Below are 12,670 nucleotides of genomic sequence, written 5' to 3' on the forward strand. Positions count from 1 at the left end.
CTGTAATGCCCCCAATTTTTAACAGAGACAGGAAGCATTGAAGCTGTAAATTAATCACAGGTTTAAAGAACTATTTGTAACTCAGAATAACCAATAGTTATTGAAGGAAAAAGAACTATGATTTTTTTTTATTAATTTAGATTAATTAATAATTAATAATAATAGGTAATTAATTAGTTATAATGACAATATTGCCTCCTAATTGGTCATGGCCTCCTGATTGAGAGCCACTGATTTACATTGTTTCAACCTGGTAAGGCTGTATTCTTTTACATGCGATGAGAAATTTTGAAAATTTGGATACAGCACTTTCAAATTCTAGGAAAGTCAATGTGGATTGATACACACAGTGCATCACATTTAATAATACAGGACATTTAATATCTTTTGTGTTCCAAGGATGAAAAAATTAAGTCACATAGGTTTATATCAATGTGACATGAATAAATGATGCCTTTTGGGTTTACCTAATTCTCCAAAATTTCAAACAAGCATTGAATTGCCATAAGTATTTTTGTTTATTTCAACCAAAACAAAAAAATCACTTTGAACGTTATATAGATCCACTGTTTACAATATTGATAGATTAGACGCCAAACAAAACTTATCAAGTGATTTAAAAGTCATATTAAAAGTCACTCATTTATAAAAGTTAATAAAACAGATAATCTTAGAGTCATAAAATATAAGACTGGGATTTAAATACAATCAATTTAAACACTTTCTGCCTGCTTAGCCATGCTTACTTTTGTAACATATTAAATGGCAGCTACAAACTGACTATAAACAGGCTAATAAAATGATCAGTCTATACACAAGCTATGCTGTTCCAGCATTGTCCACTTGAGGTGGCTCAGGTACAGACAAAACCGGGCTGCTTGTTGGAGACTGATCTAGTGTTTTGCGCTGCTGTTTTTGCTCAAAGTAGCTACAGAGCAGGGAACGAACTGCCTCTGCGTTCGGATCATCTATGTAGACCGTAGACACATCTGTGGGCTGTGGACATTCATTCTGACTGAGTGCTTTAACCCACTCCTCTTTAAACGGACTGTTATGCACGTTACAGAAATTGTGCAAGATACAGCAAGCTACAGCCATCTTGGATACCAAGTCTATGTTGCTGTCATTTCTGTTGTGCAGACACTGCCATCGTGCTTTAAGGCACTGGAAGGCATTTTCAATTACTTTAATGCCGCGGTTCAGCTGGACATTGAAGGTTTGCTGTTGCGGTGTTAGATTTGGCGATGAAGGATAGCATTTCAGTAGCCAGGTCTGAAGCATCCCGCATCCCCCAGCAGCAGAAATCCCAACGGTTGACCCAGGAGTTCTTTGGGTGGCTGAGAGCAGAAGCCTCCCTCTTCTGCCATAGTCCACAGCTCTGAGCTCTGCAAGATGGTCGTGTCATCTGTGCTGCCTGTAAAACCAGAACAAACGTCCCAGAAACTACCTTTTGCATTTACCACACCCTGAAGCACCACAGAGTGCCATCCTCTCGGGTTCCAGCAATCCTGGGTGTCCGTGGAGGGTGATTTAACAGGGATGTGAAGGGAGTCGATGACACCAATGCAGTGAGGAAAACCCCACAGAGTATGAAACTGCTCTACCTGTTCTTCAAGTTCATGATCTGCAGGTAACTGCATGTAAAGGGGTTTTAGTAACAAAATGATGGCTTCACACACCTCTCGTACACACTGACACACAGCTGGGATGGGCACACCGAAGAGTTCGCTTAAGAAGCAGTATTCTGTGCTGGTGGACAAACGCATTAAGGCCATGGCAATACATCTCTCCAGTGTAATGGTCTGTCCGCTTTGTTCTATATACACTTGCTCGAGCTGGGGCTTGAGTTTAGCATGCAGAAGGAGGAAGATGTCTCTTGTGATGTGGAACTTGTCAAGCCAGTCTTCTGGTCCAAACTCAGTCATCACAACTCTCCCACCAACCTGGGTCTGCAGGAATTGGGACAAGATTTTGCAGATCTTCTTCATTTGGTGATGGCAACTAAAACATTGACAGAAAAAGATCTTTGATCTGCATGAATGAGCAATTATTTAGCCAATAAGGCTGGCATAAATTCAATGAGGAATTTATTCTCTTTAAATCTTACTGCATGAATGAGCAATTATTTAGCCAATAAGGCTGGCATAAATTCAATGAGGAATTTATTCTCTTTACTTATGTATTGACTGCACTGCACGGACACTAGTCTGCATCGCTGATTCTGTTATTTTCCTGTTCATTACTGCGAAGCTGCTTTGAAAGCATCTGTATTGTATAAAGCGCTATATAAATACAAGTAACTTGACTAATATGCACACACTCTTCTCGTTACTGTGCAGAGCATGATTGTGATTTCAAGGACGTCTACAGGTGTCTTAAAAATGCGTAGCAAACATATACAGAAACTACTGTTTACCGTACTCGTGCTCCGGTAATTCAGGAAAAGATGCCTTCGATATATGATTCGTTTGTGAATTTCAGCTCGCCTGTCTAGTATGTGGTTATGAATTTCTTCTTTTCGCCGCCTAATTTTGGATGCAAGTAAATATTTCATCTCCGCAGCATCTCTCGCCTCGCCTGTTTTCAAGTATGAACGTGGCATTTTGTGCGACGTGTAGTAATAAACACTCTACACAGTGGAATGTATTCTTTTTGTGATTTAGGACAGCAGCACAACAAACACAACCCCATGACGGGCATAAAGCGCCACTTCCGGTCTCCTGTGTGCTTATCTTCTTCTTCTTCTTTGGAATTTTTTGGCGTATTCCGCACCATAGGCACATACCGCCACCAACTGTTTCTAATCAGACATGGATGATGGTCCCGCCTCTATTCATATTTATTATAATTTTTTTTTTTTAATTGTTCATTTTATTTCGGGCTCACCCAAGCTGTATTTCTGGCTGCTGCGTGTTCAGCTCCCATGCCAAAAAAACCCAGCTTGTTTGTTCCCCTATTCCTTTGCTTTATTTATTTATTTAACTACCAAATTTGTTTATTTAATCCTGTTTCTACTATATATTCCATCACTATTCTTTGATTACTACCTTCTCTTAATCCTTTTCCTAATATCCAATTTATCTTCTTTTTTTCTTTATTATTACCATTTAAGTTCTTTATCATTTTAATTCTCTCTATATTATATTTCAGACATTTTAATATTATATGTTCAACAGTTTCTATTACCCCACAAATAGCACATTTACCTGTAATATGTTTAGCTATTTTGTATAGTGATACATTTAGTCCTGTGTGCCCAAATTGTAAACTATTTAAAATCACCTCATCTTTCCTACATCTTCCAAAATTGTATACTTCTTTCTGCGTTCTTATCAAAATAAAAGTTTGTTTTTAGAACAATGGAAAAGGAAACAGAAATATAATATAATTTTATGAATTTACCGTTTGATTTACCTAGCATCTCTTCTCTTATCTCTTTCCTCTTTTTGTATAAAGAAAATAAGGTTGCATTATACAATAAACAAGAAGTATTTGAGTAATAGTACTTCACTACTATACTTATAATTTGTGTTTTACTTGAGTTCTGTTAAAACCAAAACTGAATACGTGTACTATTACTCAATTACATTTATATGGGAAAAAATAGATTTTACATTATTACATTTTTAGAGACATAAAAGTACAAAATACATGTCAGTAATCACGACTTAAACTTTTGCAAATGATTTAAAAATAAAATTAATGTTTTTCTTTATCCTAATGTGATATTGCATCAAAATACTAAAATGAGAAAATTACTACTGTTTTTTGTTTTTAACGTTCAATTAAAAAAAGCTAAGAAAAATGTTTTACTTTAGAACACTTCAGTATAATTAAATATGTATACTTTTATGCAAGTATTTATTTATTTATGGTACTTTTTAAACTTTTAATTGAGTAAAATTAAATGTATAAATACAATTCACAAACTTTCCATAATATATAGTATGCACTTTTTAACAAAATGCTCAATATTAATTTTTTCCCGTACAAAAAAAATAAATAAATAAATTGAAGTTGATCTTTTCACTTTTAAAAACATAGCAACGTTTTTGTTTTGTTTTGTTTCAAATGTCGTGACGTCAGTGTTTAACTCAGTCCCATGATCCCTTGCGGTGCCATCGATAACAACAGCCTCGATTTGCTAACAGCATCGGCGCGGCGTGTTTTATATCCATTATGAAATATATATTCTCATTTTTTCAAGGTTGACACTCGATGCGTTTGTTTTGGATAAGGTTCTGCTGATCAGATTATAAATTCACCGAATATCGTAGTCAAGGTAGGTCCGATGACTTGTGGGGTCAGATTAGCCTAACTTGCTGCTCAGTAATCCATTGTGAACACCAATAATCAGTGCATGACAATACTACATCTTCTGTTGTTTTATTAATGTATACATTTAGATAGCCTTGGGTCAGCTGATATATAACGCTGAAATATTTTTCCATAAATGAACACAGACGTTGATAGTTAGCCATGTTGACAAAGGAATCTAGTATCTCTTCATTCAGGACTGAGAGCAGCTGTGGGGTAATTGCTTTCTGACATTATATTGATATTTTGTCTGTACGTTTCCTGTTAGTAAAGAAGCATTTAACTTCTTTAATCCGTAATAAAAATGTCATTGTTTGCTTAGGCCACGAAACGATTGCATTTAAGACTTTGGGTCTTTTATAAAAATGTCATGAACTGGAAATCGCAGTCCAGCATATTCTTGTCTCTATGTTCCTATTGTTTGGAAGTTGACGATTGAGCAGCTGTTCTCTAACACCTGTTTATGGGGTATTGAACAGATGGCATCTGCTGACGAGTCTTGCAGCCTTCTGCCTCGCTAACCAGACAACCTAAAAGTGTAGACCTTTAACAATAGTTGCATCGTTGTGACCTTCTCATAAAATAATGTTCCTCCCATATAGTTTCTAAACATGTTTTTATGTTGTTTCCATGAATGCACTTTAGGCACCTTGCCCCTGGATCTCCACATTCGCAGATTTCTGAATCACATCCATGGATCAGGACTACGAGCGCAGGTTACTGCGGCAGATCAACGTCCAGAATGACAACACCAGTCCCATGGTAAGTCTGTCGTCTTGGATATTGCAGACTTGAAATTTGATTTTTTTCTGTGCAGTTTGAATGTTTTTAAAACGATCCATTTCCGACTATTCATTTGATCTGATCTGATTCCTTCTTTTTTTGTATACAGAAAGTAAGAGATGTGATCTGTCACCTGACCCCCACCCCTGAGTCACCGCTGTCATCACCAAGCAAGCATGGTGACAGATTCATACCGTCTCGAGCTGGAGCTAACTGGAGCATCAACTTCCACAGAATAAATGTGGGTGAAATATTTTTTAAAAATACTAGTAATGGAGCTTCCAATTAGCTTCCATTTGATTTGAATCAAAGGAATGTGAAGTGTCAAGTGCATATTTATTTACTCTGTTTACAGGAAAATGAAAAGTCACCAAGCCAGAATAAAAAAACCAAAGACGCAACATCAGATACTGGCAAAGGTGAGCGAGAAGAGGATTGCATTGATTTTACCTGCGTAGTCTGCATTAATAAAGCTGATCAGGCATTGGTGTTATGGTATCTTCTTTATAGAGAGAGACAGACTATACTTTAAATGAACCTCATTCTTGAAGGATCACATTCTCAAATATGATACTCAACCCTCTTGTGTTGTGCAACTCGTGTAAATTCTGTCGTTTGTCTGACAGCGGACGGCTTGGCGTATTCTGCCCTGCTGAAGAATGAGTTGCTTGGTGCTGGGATTGAGAAGGTCCTGGATCCTCAAACAGAAGATAGAAGACTACAGCCCTCCACACCCGAGAGGAGGAGCCTCTTTAGTGTAAGTCTGTCTTATCCGCTGATCTGTTCACTTGATGCCACATGAGTGTTTGGATCTGTGTTTTCAGCGCCTACTTTGTGTTTGTGTGTACAGTATTCACTCAGTGCCAAAAGATCCACACCCGATGATAACAGTGTTTCCCCGTACTCCCTCTCCCCTGTTAGCAGCAAAAGGTAAGCTGAGTCTTCTCCTGAACAATGTGATTGATTAGTAAAATGCATTGTTTTAATTGCATGCATTGTTTTTGTTTATAGTCAGAAGCTGCTGCGGTCACCAAGAAAACCCACACGCAAAATTTCCAAGATTCCTTTTAAGGTGCTAGATGCTCCGGAGCTACAAGATGATTTCTACCTCAACTTAGTGGACTGGTCCTCTTTAAATGTGCTCAGTGTTGGACTGGGGACTTGTGTTTATCTTTGGAGTGCCTGCACCAGTCAAGTATGCATGAGACACATTGACTGTTTATGCATATTTAGAGTCAGTAAATACCCAGTGAACTCTTGGACTAAGTTGTGTGTTTTTTTCTTTGCTTTGTCTGCAGGTAACACGACTATGTGACCTATCAGTGGAGGGTGATTCAGTTACATCCGTGGGCTGGTCGGAGAGAGTGAGTTAACCTTTATGACTTGGACTATCAGAAGTTGCTTTCTGGATTTTGTGGATTGACCGTTCTTCTCTCATAGGGCAATCTTGTCGCTGTAGGTACACACAAAGGCTTTGTACAAATTTGGGATGCTACTGCCGGCAAAAAGCTGTTTGCCTTGGAGGGACACACAGCAAGAGTTGGTAAGAATTTCTTTTTTAATCCTTATGGAATGACTGGAAAATTATAGAAAAATCATTGAAATTCATTGGTCAAGGTGTAAGAGTTTGTAATTAATATTTTATTCAGCAAGTAATAGTATTAATTAAATTGACTAAAATTGACATTAAAATATTTCAAATGAGTTCTGTTCTTTTCATCATTTTGTTTCAATGAAAAAAAAGTATCATATTTTCCACAAAAATAATAAGCAGCACAACTGTTTAACATTTGTAAGACCACCAAATTAACATATTAGAACGATTTCTGAAGGATCATGTAGCACTGAAGTCTGGCGAAATGACTGCTGAAAGTTCAGCTTTGCCATTGCAGGAATAAATTACATTTTAAAATATATTAAACTTAAAAAAAAAAATTAAAAAAAATCTTATTGTCCCCAAACATTTGAACTGTAGGACATATGTTCACTATTGCTCTTAAGCTTCTTGTTGGACTGATTTAGTGTTTCAGTCCATTTTTGACATTTACTTTCTGATGTGCTTCACATTCTAGTGAAATGTATGTGTAATGTAAACCTGTTATGAAAAATCTGCCCTCAGGTGCATTGGCCTGGAATGCAGATCAGCTGTCATCAGGCAGCCGGGACCGGATGATACTTCAGAGAGATATCAGGACGCCCCCTCTGCAGTCAGAGCGCAGGCTACAGGGCCATAGACAAGAGGTCTGCGGACTCAAGTGGAGCACTGACCATCAGCTGCTGGCCTCCGGAGGAAATGACAACAAGGTGACCTGACTGTTATATAAATAATTTAAATGTACAAAATATTCAAATATATTAGCACAAAAAAAGATTTTTAGCAAAATGCATCTCTCTAAAAGCATTCCTGTGATTGATCCCTGCAGCTGTTAGTGTGGAATCACTCAAGCGTGTTACCAATGCAGCAGTACACAGAACACCTGGCCGCAGTGAAGGCTATTGCCTGGTCTCCTCACCAGCATGGACTGCTGGCCTCTGGAGGGGGAACGGCAGATCGCTGCATCCGCTTCTGGAACACTCTTACAGCACAGCCACTGCAGTGTATCGACACAGGCTCACAAGTCTGCAACCTGGCCTGGTCCAAACACACCAATGAACTGGTATGTTTATTCTAATCAGCTAACCAAATGCTCAGTGTTGAAGTTTATTGTTGGTTATAACATGCATTAATGCTGTAGTGTAGAATAAGACAAACAGGCATGATGGTGAGTCTTATTGCTTGTTCCATTGTCTCCAGGTCAGCACACACGGTTACTCTCAGAATCAGATCCTCGTGTGGAAATACCCCTCGCTCACTCAAGTTGCCAAATTGACCGGCCACTCGTACAGGGTGCTCTATCTGGTTAGTACTTCTGTGGTTTTATTTTAACAAGTGACACATTGTAAATAAGTATTTTTAAAAGCTGTTTACTGATATTATCCCTTTATCTTGAAGGCAATGTCTCCAGATGGAGAGGCAATAGTGACTGGTGCAGGTGATGAAACTCTGCGTTTTTGGAATGTATTTAGTAAAACACGATCAACAAAGGTTAAGAATTTTTTTTGTTTACATTTTTGTGAAACTCTGGCTTTTCCTCAAGTTCATATCCTCAATTTAATTCTCGTTTTTGTTGTCTTTCAGGAATCTGTGTCAGTTTTAAACCTGTTCACCAGAATACGATAATTGGGCTGCTAAAGCGGATCGAGTCTTTATAACATATCTATGTCATCAATCACATGCAATCTACACCAAAAGATCTACTGTCTCATCCACAACTCCTTCCCCCCCCCCGACATTTCATTTTAAGTTCAAATGTTATGTTTACTTTTATGTGTACAGTTCAGTTCATGATTTTATGTGATTGTTTTTGGTTACAGAGAAGTGTCTATGTCTATGTATGACATGTTATCCAAGCCTTAAGCCAGAAACAATGCCATTGAATCAGGGTGTAAAGAAAATGTGACACAGCTGCCTCTGGAATCATTTGTAAGCATTCTAATGAGTGATCTTTTGATTGTGAGAGTGAAAAAATGTATATGAAAGAAAATTCCGTTTTTAACTTCAGTTGCTTAAAATTAATACTGAGTATTATAAAACACCCTGAAAAAAAATTACATGCTTTGTTGTCATTTGTTATAGAGAATAATTTTGCAATTTGATGAATGTTCTTTACAAGGTTTGAATCAGTAGACATGGAATGGATTTTGCATACACTAGAAAAGTTTCATAAACTGGGCTAGGGGAGTTGATTAAAAGCAAATAATTAATTTTATTAATAAAAAAGGGGGTTCGGCTGACAAAAACGTTTGGAAATCTCTGTACTGGAAGGTTGTTAGATGCACAGAGGATTAGAAACATCTATATGGCAAGTCCTGATAATTGCCTTGCTGCCTTTTTTTTTTTTTAAGGATTTTTCTGTCTTTAAACAATTCGTAAAACAATTATTGGAGTATTAAAGCAATGGCATTTTTATGTCAGACGGAAATGACTATAACACATTACTCTCACATAAATAACTATCTGGGGTTATGTTCAGCAACAATTAATTAAGTGATAGATTAAATTGACATTCATAAAAGCAAATAATTAATTTTATTAATAAAAAGGGGTTCGGCTGACAAAAGCGTTTGGAAATCTGTACTGGAAGGTTGTTAGATGCACAGAGGATTAGAAACATCTATATGGCAAGTCCTGATAATTGCCTTGCTGCCTTTTTTTTTTTTTAAGGATTTTTCTGTCTTTAAACAATTCGTAAAACAATTATTGGAGTATTAAAGCAATGGCATTTTTATGTCAGACGGAAATGACTATAACACATTACTCTCACATAAATAACTATCTGGGGTTATGTTCAGCAACAATTAATTAAGTGATAGATTAAATTGACATTCAGCAACAATGGATTAAATTGATCAAAAGTGACAGTAAGGCTTTTACAATGGTACAAAAAAAAAAACGGATCTTTTGAATTCTGAACAAAAATCACGATTTCCACGAAAACATCAAGCAGTGCAACAGTTTTATACATTGATAAATGTTATTTCACAATATAACGGTTTTACTGTATTTTTATCAAATAAATGCAACCTTAGTGAGTGAGATGTCTTTCAAAAACATGACCGCAGATTTTTGAACGATAGTCTGTTAGTTTCCTTATTAGCTTTGAAAACAGCCCGACATTTCACTGTTCAAAAACACTTATACAGCTGTACATTTACACAGGTTATCGATCACAGCCTTTTAGGGCCACACAGGACTGAACATTCCGATTATACACTATCTTAACCAGGAAATGACCTGAAATTACATCAAGAGCTGGATGCCCATAGGCAGTCATCACAAAGTTACTTTAATTGTGTTTGCATATAAATGTTTGGTCTAACCCAGTAGAAGTACCACCACTGTTACCATTCATAAGAGAATTACATAAACATTACATAAGCTCCTACAAGAGGGTACTGAGGTTAAACACACAAAAACAACACCGGTAACAGCACAAGTATTCTGCATCTTATTAACTTCTACCTTCGGTAGGGAGATTTAAAATGCCACAAAACAAAAGACATACAACTGCTCCTTTATTCCAGTGTCTATTAAATTATTTGAGAAATCCAGAAAAAGTGCATCAAATATTTCTTGAACAGGATGCATCCTCAAACACAAACTGAATATGTTGCAGAAAAGTTAACTAAGAAAACCTACTCAGGTTATTTTGAGTGTAAAGTAAGAGTAAGTTGAAAGAAAATGAAATACAAATTATGCACAGAAAGTTGCCCAACATAAACTTTGCTCTCAAATGCAAAACTAATTCAGGATTCCTTTGTTGCCAGTTTCCATCGTTGAAGCCACTGTTGGAAAGTCAGTCCCTCTCTCTGCATCTCTGGCAGGGCAAACTGACCAGGCTGCTCCCACCTGCACAGACAAAATCAAACAGTGCGTTAAAATCAGTTTGAACAGTTTGGGATCAGTATTGATGCTTTAGCGGTTAGTTACAAACTATTCAAACTTTATCTCATTTTTTAAGTTAATAATTTAATAAAGCATAATTGATTCTGTTACTGTCCTGTTTAATACTGTGAAGCTGCTTTGAAACAATCCCTACTGTATGAAGCACTATAAAAACAAAGGTGATTTGACGATTCCACAAAGAGCCCATGTTGGAAACATTTGAGAGCATGTCATGTCTTACCAGTGTGTGATGGCAGTCTTCACTTGTTCTGTGTAAAGAAGGCCTTTCGAGCACCTCTGCGTGAGCTCATGGGCCCGTGGGAGCAAAGTCTGCAGAATCTCTTCATCTACCATCTTCACACGCTGCACTAAAGCTGAAATAGACATCAAAATAGCATTCTCTCATAGCAAGGAATCTAGGCTCTTTTACCATTCACAAAAACTTTAATTCAGGAAAAAAAAAACAGGTCAAAAACAGGTGGTTTAAGTTAAAAAAACATTGCCATAATGACATACTCTGCTGATCAGGTGATGGTAGCTGTGCTGTCAGCTTCTGCAGGTCTGCTGATGACTCTGAGAACAGCTGAAGAAGTCTGCGCAGATTTCTTAACTCCAGCTGTAGAGTTGTAGCCTGAGACCACAGCTCTTCTGGAGCCTGACAAAGACAGACGAGACTCCTACCATCAGTTTTTACTGCATTTTGGGTTAAGAAAAAGCTTGATATGGAAACTGTCCATCATTGACAAACATATTTAAACTGTATATGATATGAACAATCATCAGAAAGGTGACACTTACTGTAGGTGGTAAAACAATGGACTTACTAACTGCTGCTTGATGAGCTAATAATTGAAATGGCTCTCAGAAAGATGATGAATAAATGTAGATTATTAACAGACTAAGTGTGCATCTCACCATATACATGGGAAATGAGAGACTTTCACAGAGTTTGTGGAAAGCTGGGGACTGTATCCAGTGGATGGAAAGCTGAGCTGCTGGTGGTCTCTGCCCTCTGCTGATTAGAAAAAAAAGACTAGTTCGCAGAGAACAATTAATTTTTTCCCCCAATGATTCTTTGATAATGCAATATTAATGTGCAAATGGTAACTAAGAAAAATTTCAACAACTTTAGCCTCTGACTCCATGTTGCAAAGCAACTGAAAATGCCAGTGAGGCATGGTATCATGTACAGGCACTGGAGGGAAAAAAAATGGATTTCGGTAGATTTGCTGACCCCTTCATGACCCTGCAATCCAGTGCAGCCAGTGCTACACAGCTAAAGTGCTTGGCCCCTTGTGACACAGAGTTGCGCAGTCCACTGCTGGCTTTAATCACATTGCAAAACTGAGCATTAAGCTTCTCTTGAACAAACTGTCCAACCTGGAAAAAAAAAAAAACAAGCATTGTTGTATATATAGATACATACATACACACAAAATGCTGTTCAAAAGTTTGTCAGATTAAAAAAAAAAACTTTCTATTTATCAAAGTATTCTGAAAAATATATCATAGTTTACACAAAAATAAAGCAGCACAGCTGTTTTCAACATTGATAATCAGAAATGTTTCTTCAAAACTAAATCATATGAATGATTGCTGAAGGATTATGTGACACTGAAAACTAAAGAATTTATTGCACGAGACGATACCTCTGCATGGACACAAGTTAACTCAGTCTTCACAGTGGAGTTTCCCTTGATCAGGCGCCGTATCTGCTCTTGTCTTCTGTCCTAAACAGAAAAACACACATACCATCTCCAGACTATGAATGTTCAGTCTTTTGTTAGGAATACAATTACATACCACAAGCTGTCTGAAGTCCATGACACTTTGCCACTGTGTCTGCAGGGTTCTGATGGCATCCAGTCCCTCTCTGGCCTGCAGCTGTAGCTGAGCACACTGCTCTCTGATGCTGTCTCTAACTGCCGCTTGCTTCACTCCCTCCATCTCCAACTCAAACACACACCTGCTCACAAACAGAACAAAACTCATTTCTATTACAACAAACATGTCTTTTTCTTTTTTTTAAATAAATACCCCCCAATATTTTTTTTTTAATAACTACTATTTTAATAATTTACTATT

General features: G+C 37.3%; 2 protein-coding genes and 1 pseudogene across 5 annotated transcripts in view; 1 reads left to right on the top strand and 2 right to left on the bottom strand.

Annotated features, from left to right (window-relative positions):
• Positions 1-198: 198 nt before the first annotated feature.
• On the bottom strand, positions 199-2,720 carry LOC107695264 (putative nuclease HARBI1; annotated as a pseudogene).
• A 1,374-nt stretch (positions 2,721-4,094) lies between these two features.
• fzr1a (fizzy/cell division cycle 20 related 1a) lies at positions 4,095-8,840 on the top strand. 2 transcript variants are annotated; one of them, XM_016495081.1, is made up of 15 exons: positions 4,095-4,282; positions 4,464-4,533; positions 4,963-5,079; positions 5,210-5,341; positions 5,456-5,519; positions 5,727-5,857; positions 5,951-6,030; positions 6,112-6,295; positions 6,399-6,464; positions 6,541-6,643; positions 7,220-7,404; positions 7,524-7,757; positions 7,895-7,999; positions 8,093-8,185; positions 8,279-8,840. In XM_016495081.1, exons 3-15 carry the CDS (start codon positions 5,011-5,013, stop codon positions 8,318-8,320), a joined length of 1,488 nt encoding a protein of 495 aa, XP_016350567.1. In that variant the 5' UTR covers positions 4,095-4,282; positions 4,464-4,533; positions 4,963-5,010; the 3' UTR covers positions 8,321-8,840. The 2 variants fall into 2 exon arrangements, with proteins under 2 accessions (XP_016350567.1, XP_016350566.1); XM_016495080.1 differs by lacking the exon at positions 4,464-4,533 and having other exon boundaries at positions 8,279-8,839.
• A 922-nt stretch (positions 8,841-9,762) lies between these two features.
• haus5 (HAUS augmin-like complex, subunit 5) overlaps positions 9,763-12,670 on the bottom strand; it is a 7,554-nt gene continuing 4,646 nt past the window's right edge. For 2 of the 3 annotated variants that reach the window (XM_016495079.1, XM_016495077.1), the window contains exons 13-19: positions 12,389-12,551; positions 12,235-12,315; positions 11,820-11,965; positions 11,501-11,600; positions 11,102-11,240; positions 10,827-10,959; positions 9,763-10,549 (exon numbers count right to left, since the gene is read on the bottom strand). In XM_016495079.1, the coding sequence (XP_016350565.1) occupies positions 10,447-10,549; positions 10,827-10,959; positions 11,102-11,240; positions 11,501-11,600; positions 11,820-11,965; positions 12,235-12,315; positions 12,389-12,551 (865 nt within the window). In that variant the 3' untranslated portion in view covers positions 9,763-10,446. The remainder of the gene's footprint in view (positions 10,550-10,826; positions 10,960-11,101; positions 11,241-11,500; positions 11,601-11,819; positions 11,966-12,234; positions 12,316-12,388; positions 12,552-12,670) is intronic. The other variant, XM_016495078.1, reaches the window with a different exon arrangement.

This window comes from Sinocyclocheilus anshuiensis, unplaced genomic scaffold (assembly GCF_001515605.1).
Source record: "Sinocyclocheilus anshuiensis isolate Anshui unplaced genomic scaffold, SAMN03320099.WGS_v1.1 scaffold122, whole genome shotgun sequence".
Classification (NCBI taxonomy): domain Eukaryota; kingdom Metazoa; phylum Chordata; class Actinopteri; order Cypriniformes; family Cyprinidae; genus Sinocyclocheilus; species Sinocyclocheilus anshuiensis.

Bases quoted from the DNA above. Each gene is read 5' to 3' on its own strand.
- fzr1a (XM_016495081.1), top strand. From the start codon at position 5,011: ATGGATCAGGACTACGAGCGCAGGTTACTGCGGCAGATCAACGTCCAG. The intron at 5,080-5,209 runs GTAAGTCTGTCG...TTTTGTATACAG, and splicing joins ATGACAACACCAGTCCCATG to AAAGTAAGAGATGTGATCTG. The intron at 6,031-6,111 runs GTAAGCTGAGTC...TTTTGTTTATAG, and splicing joins TCCCCTGTTAGCAGCAAAAG to TCAGAAGCTGCTGCGGTCAC.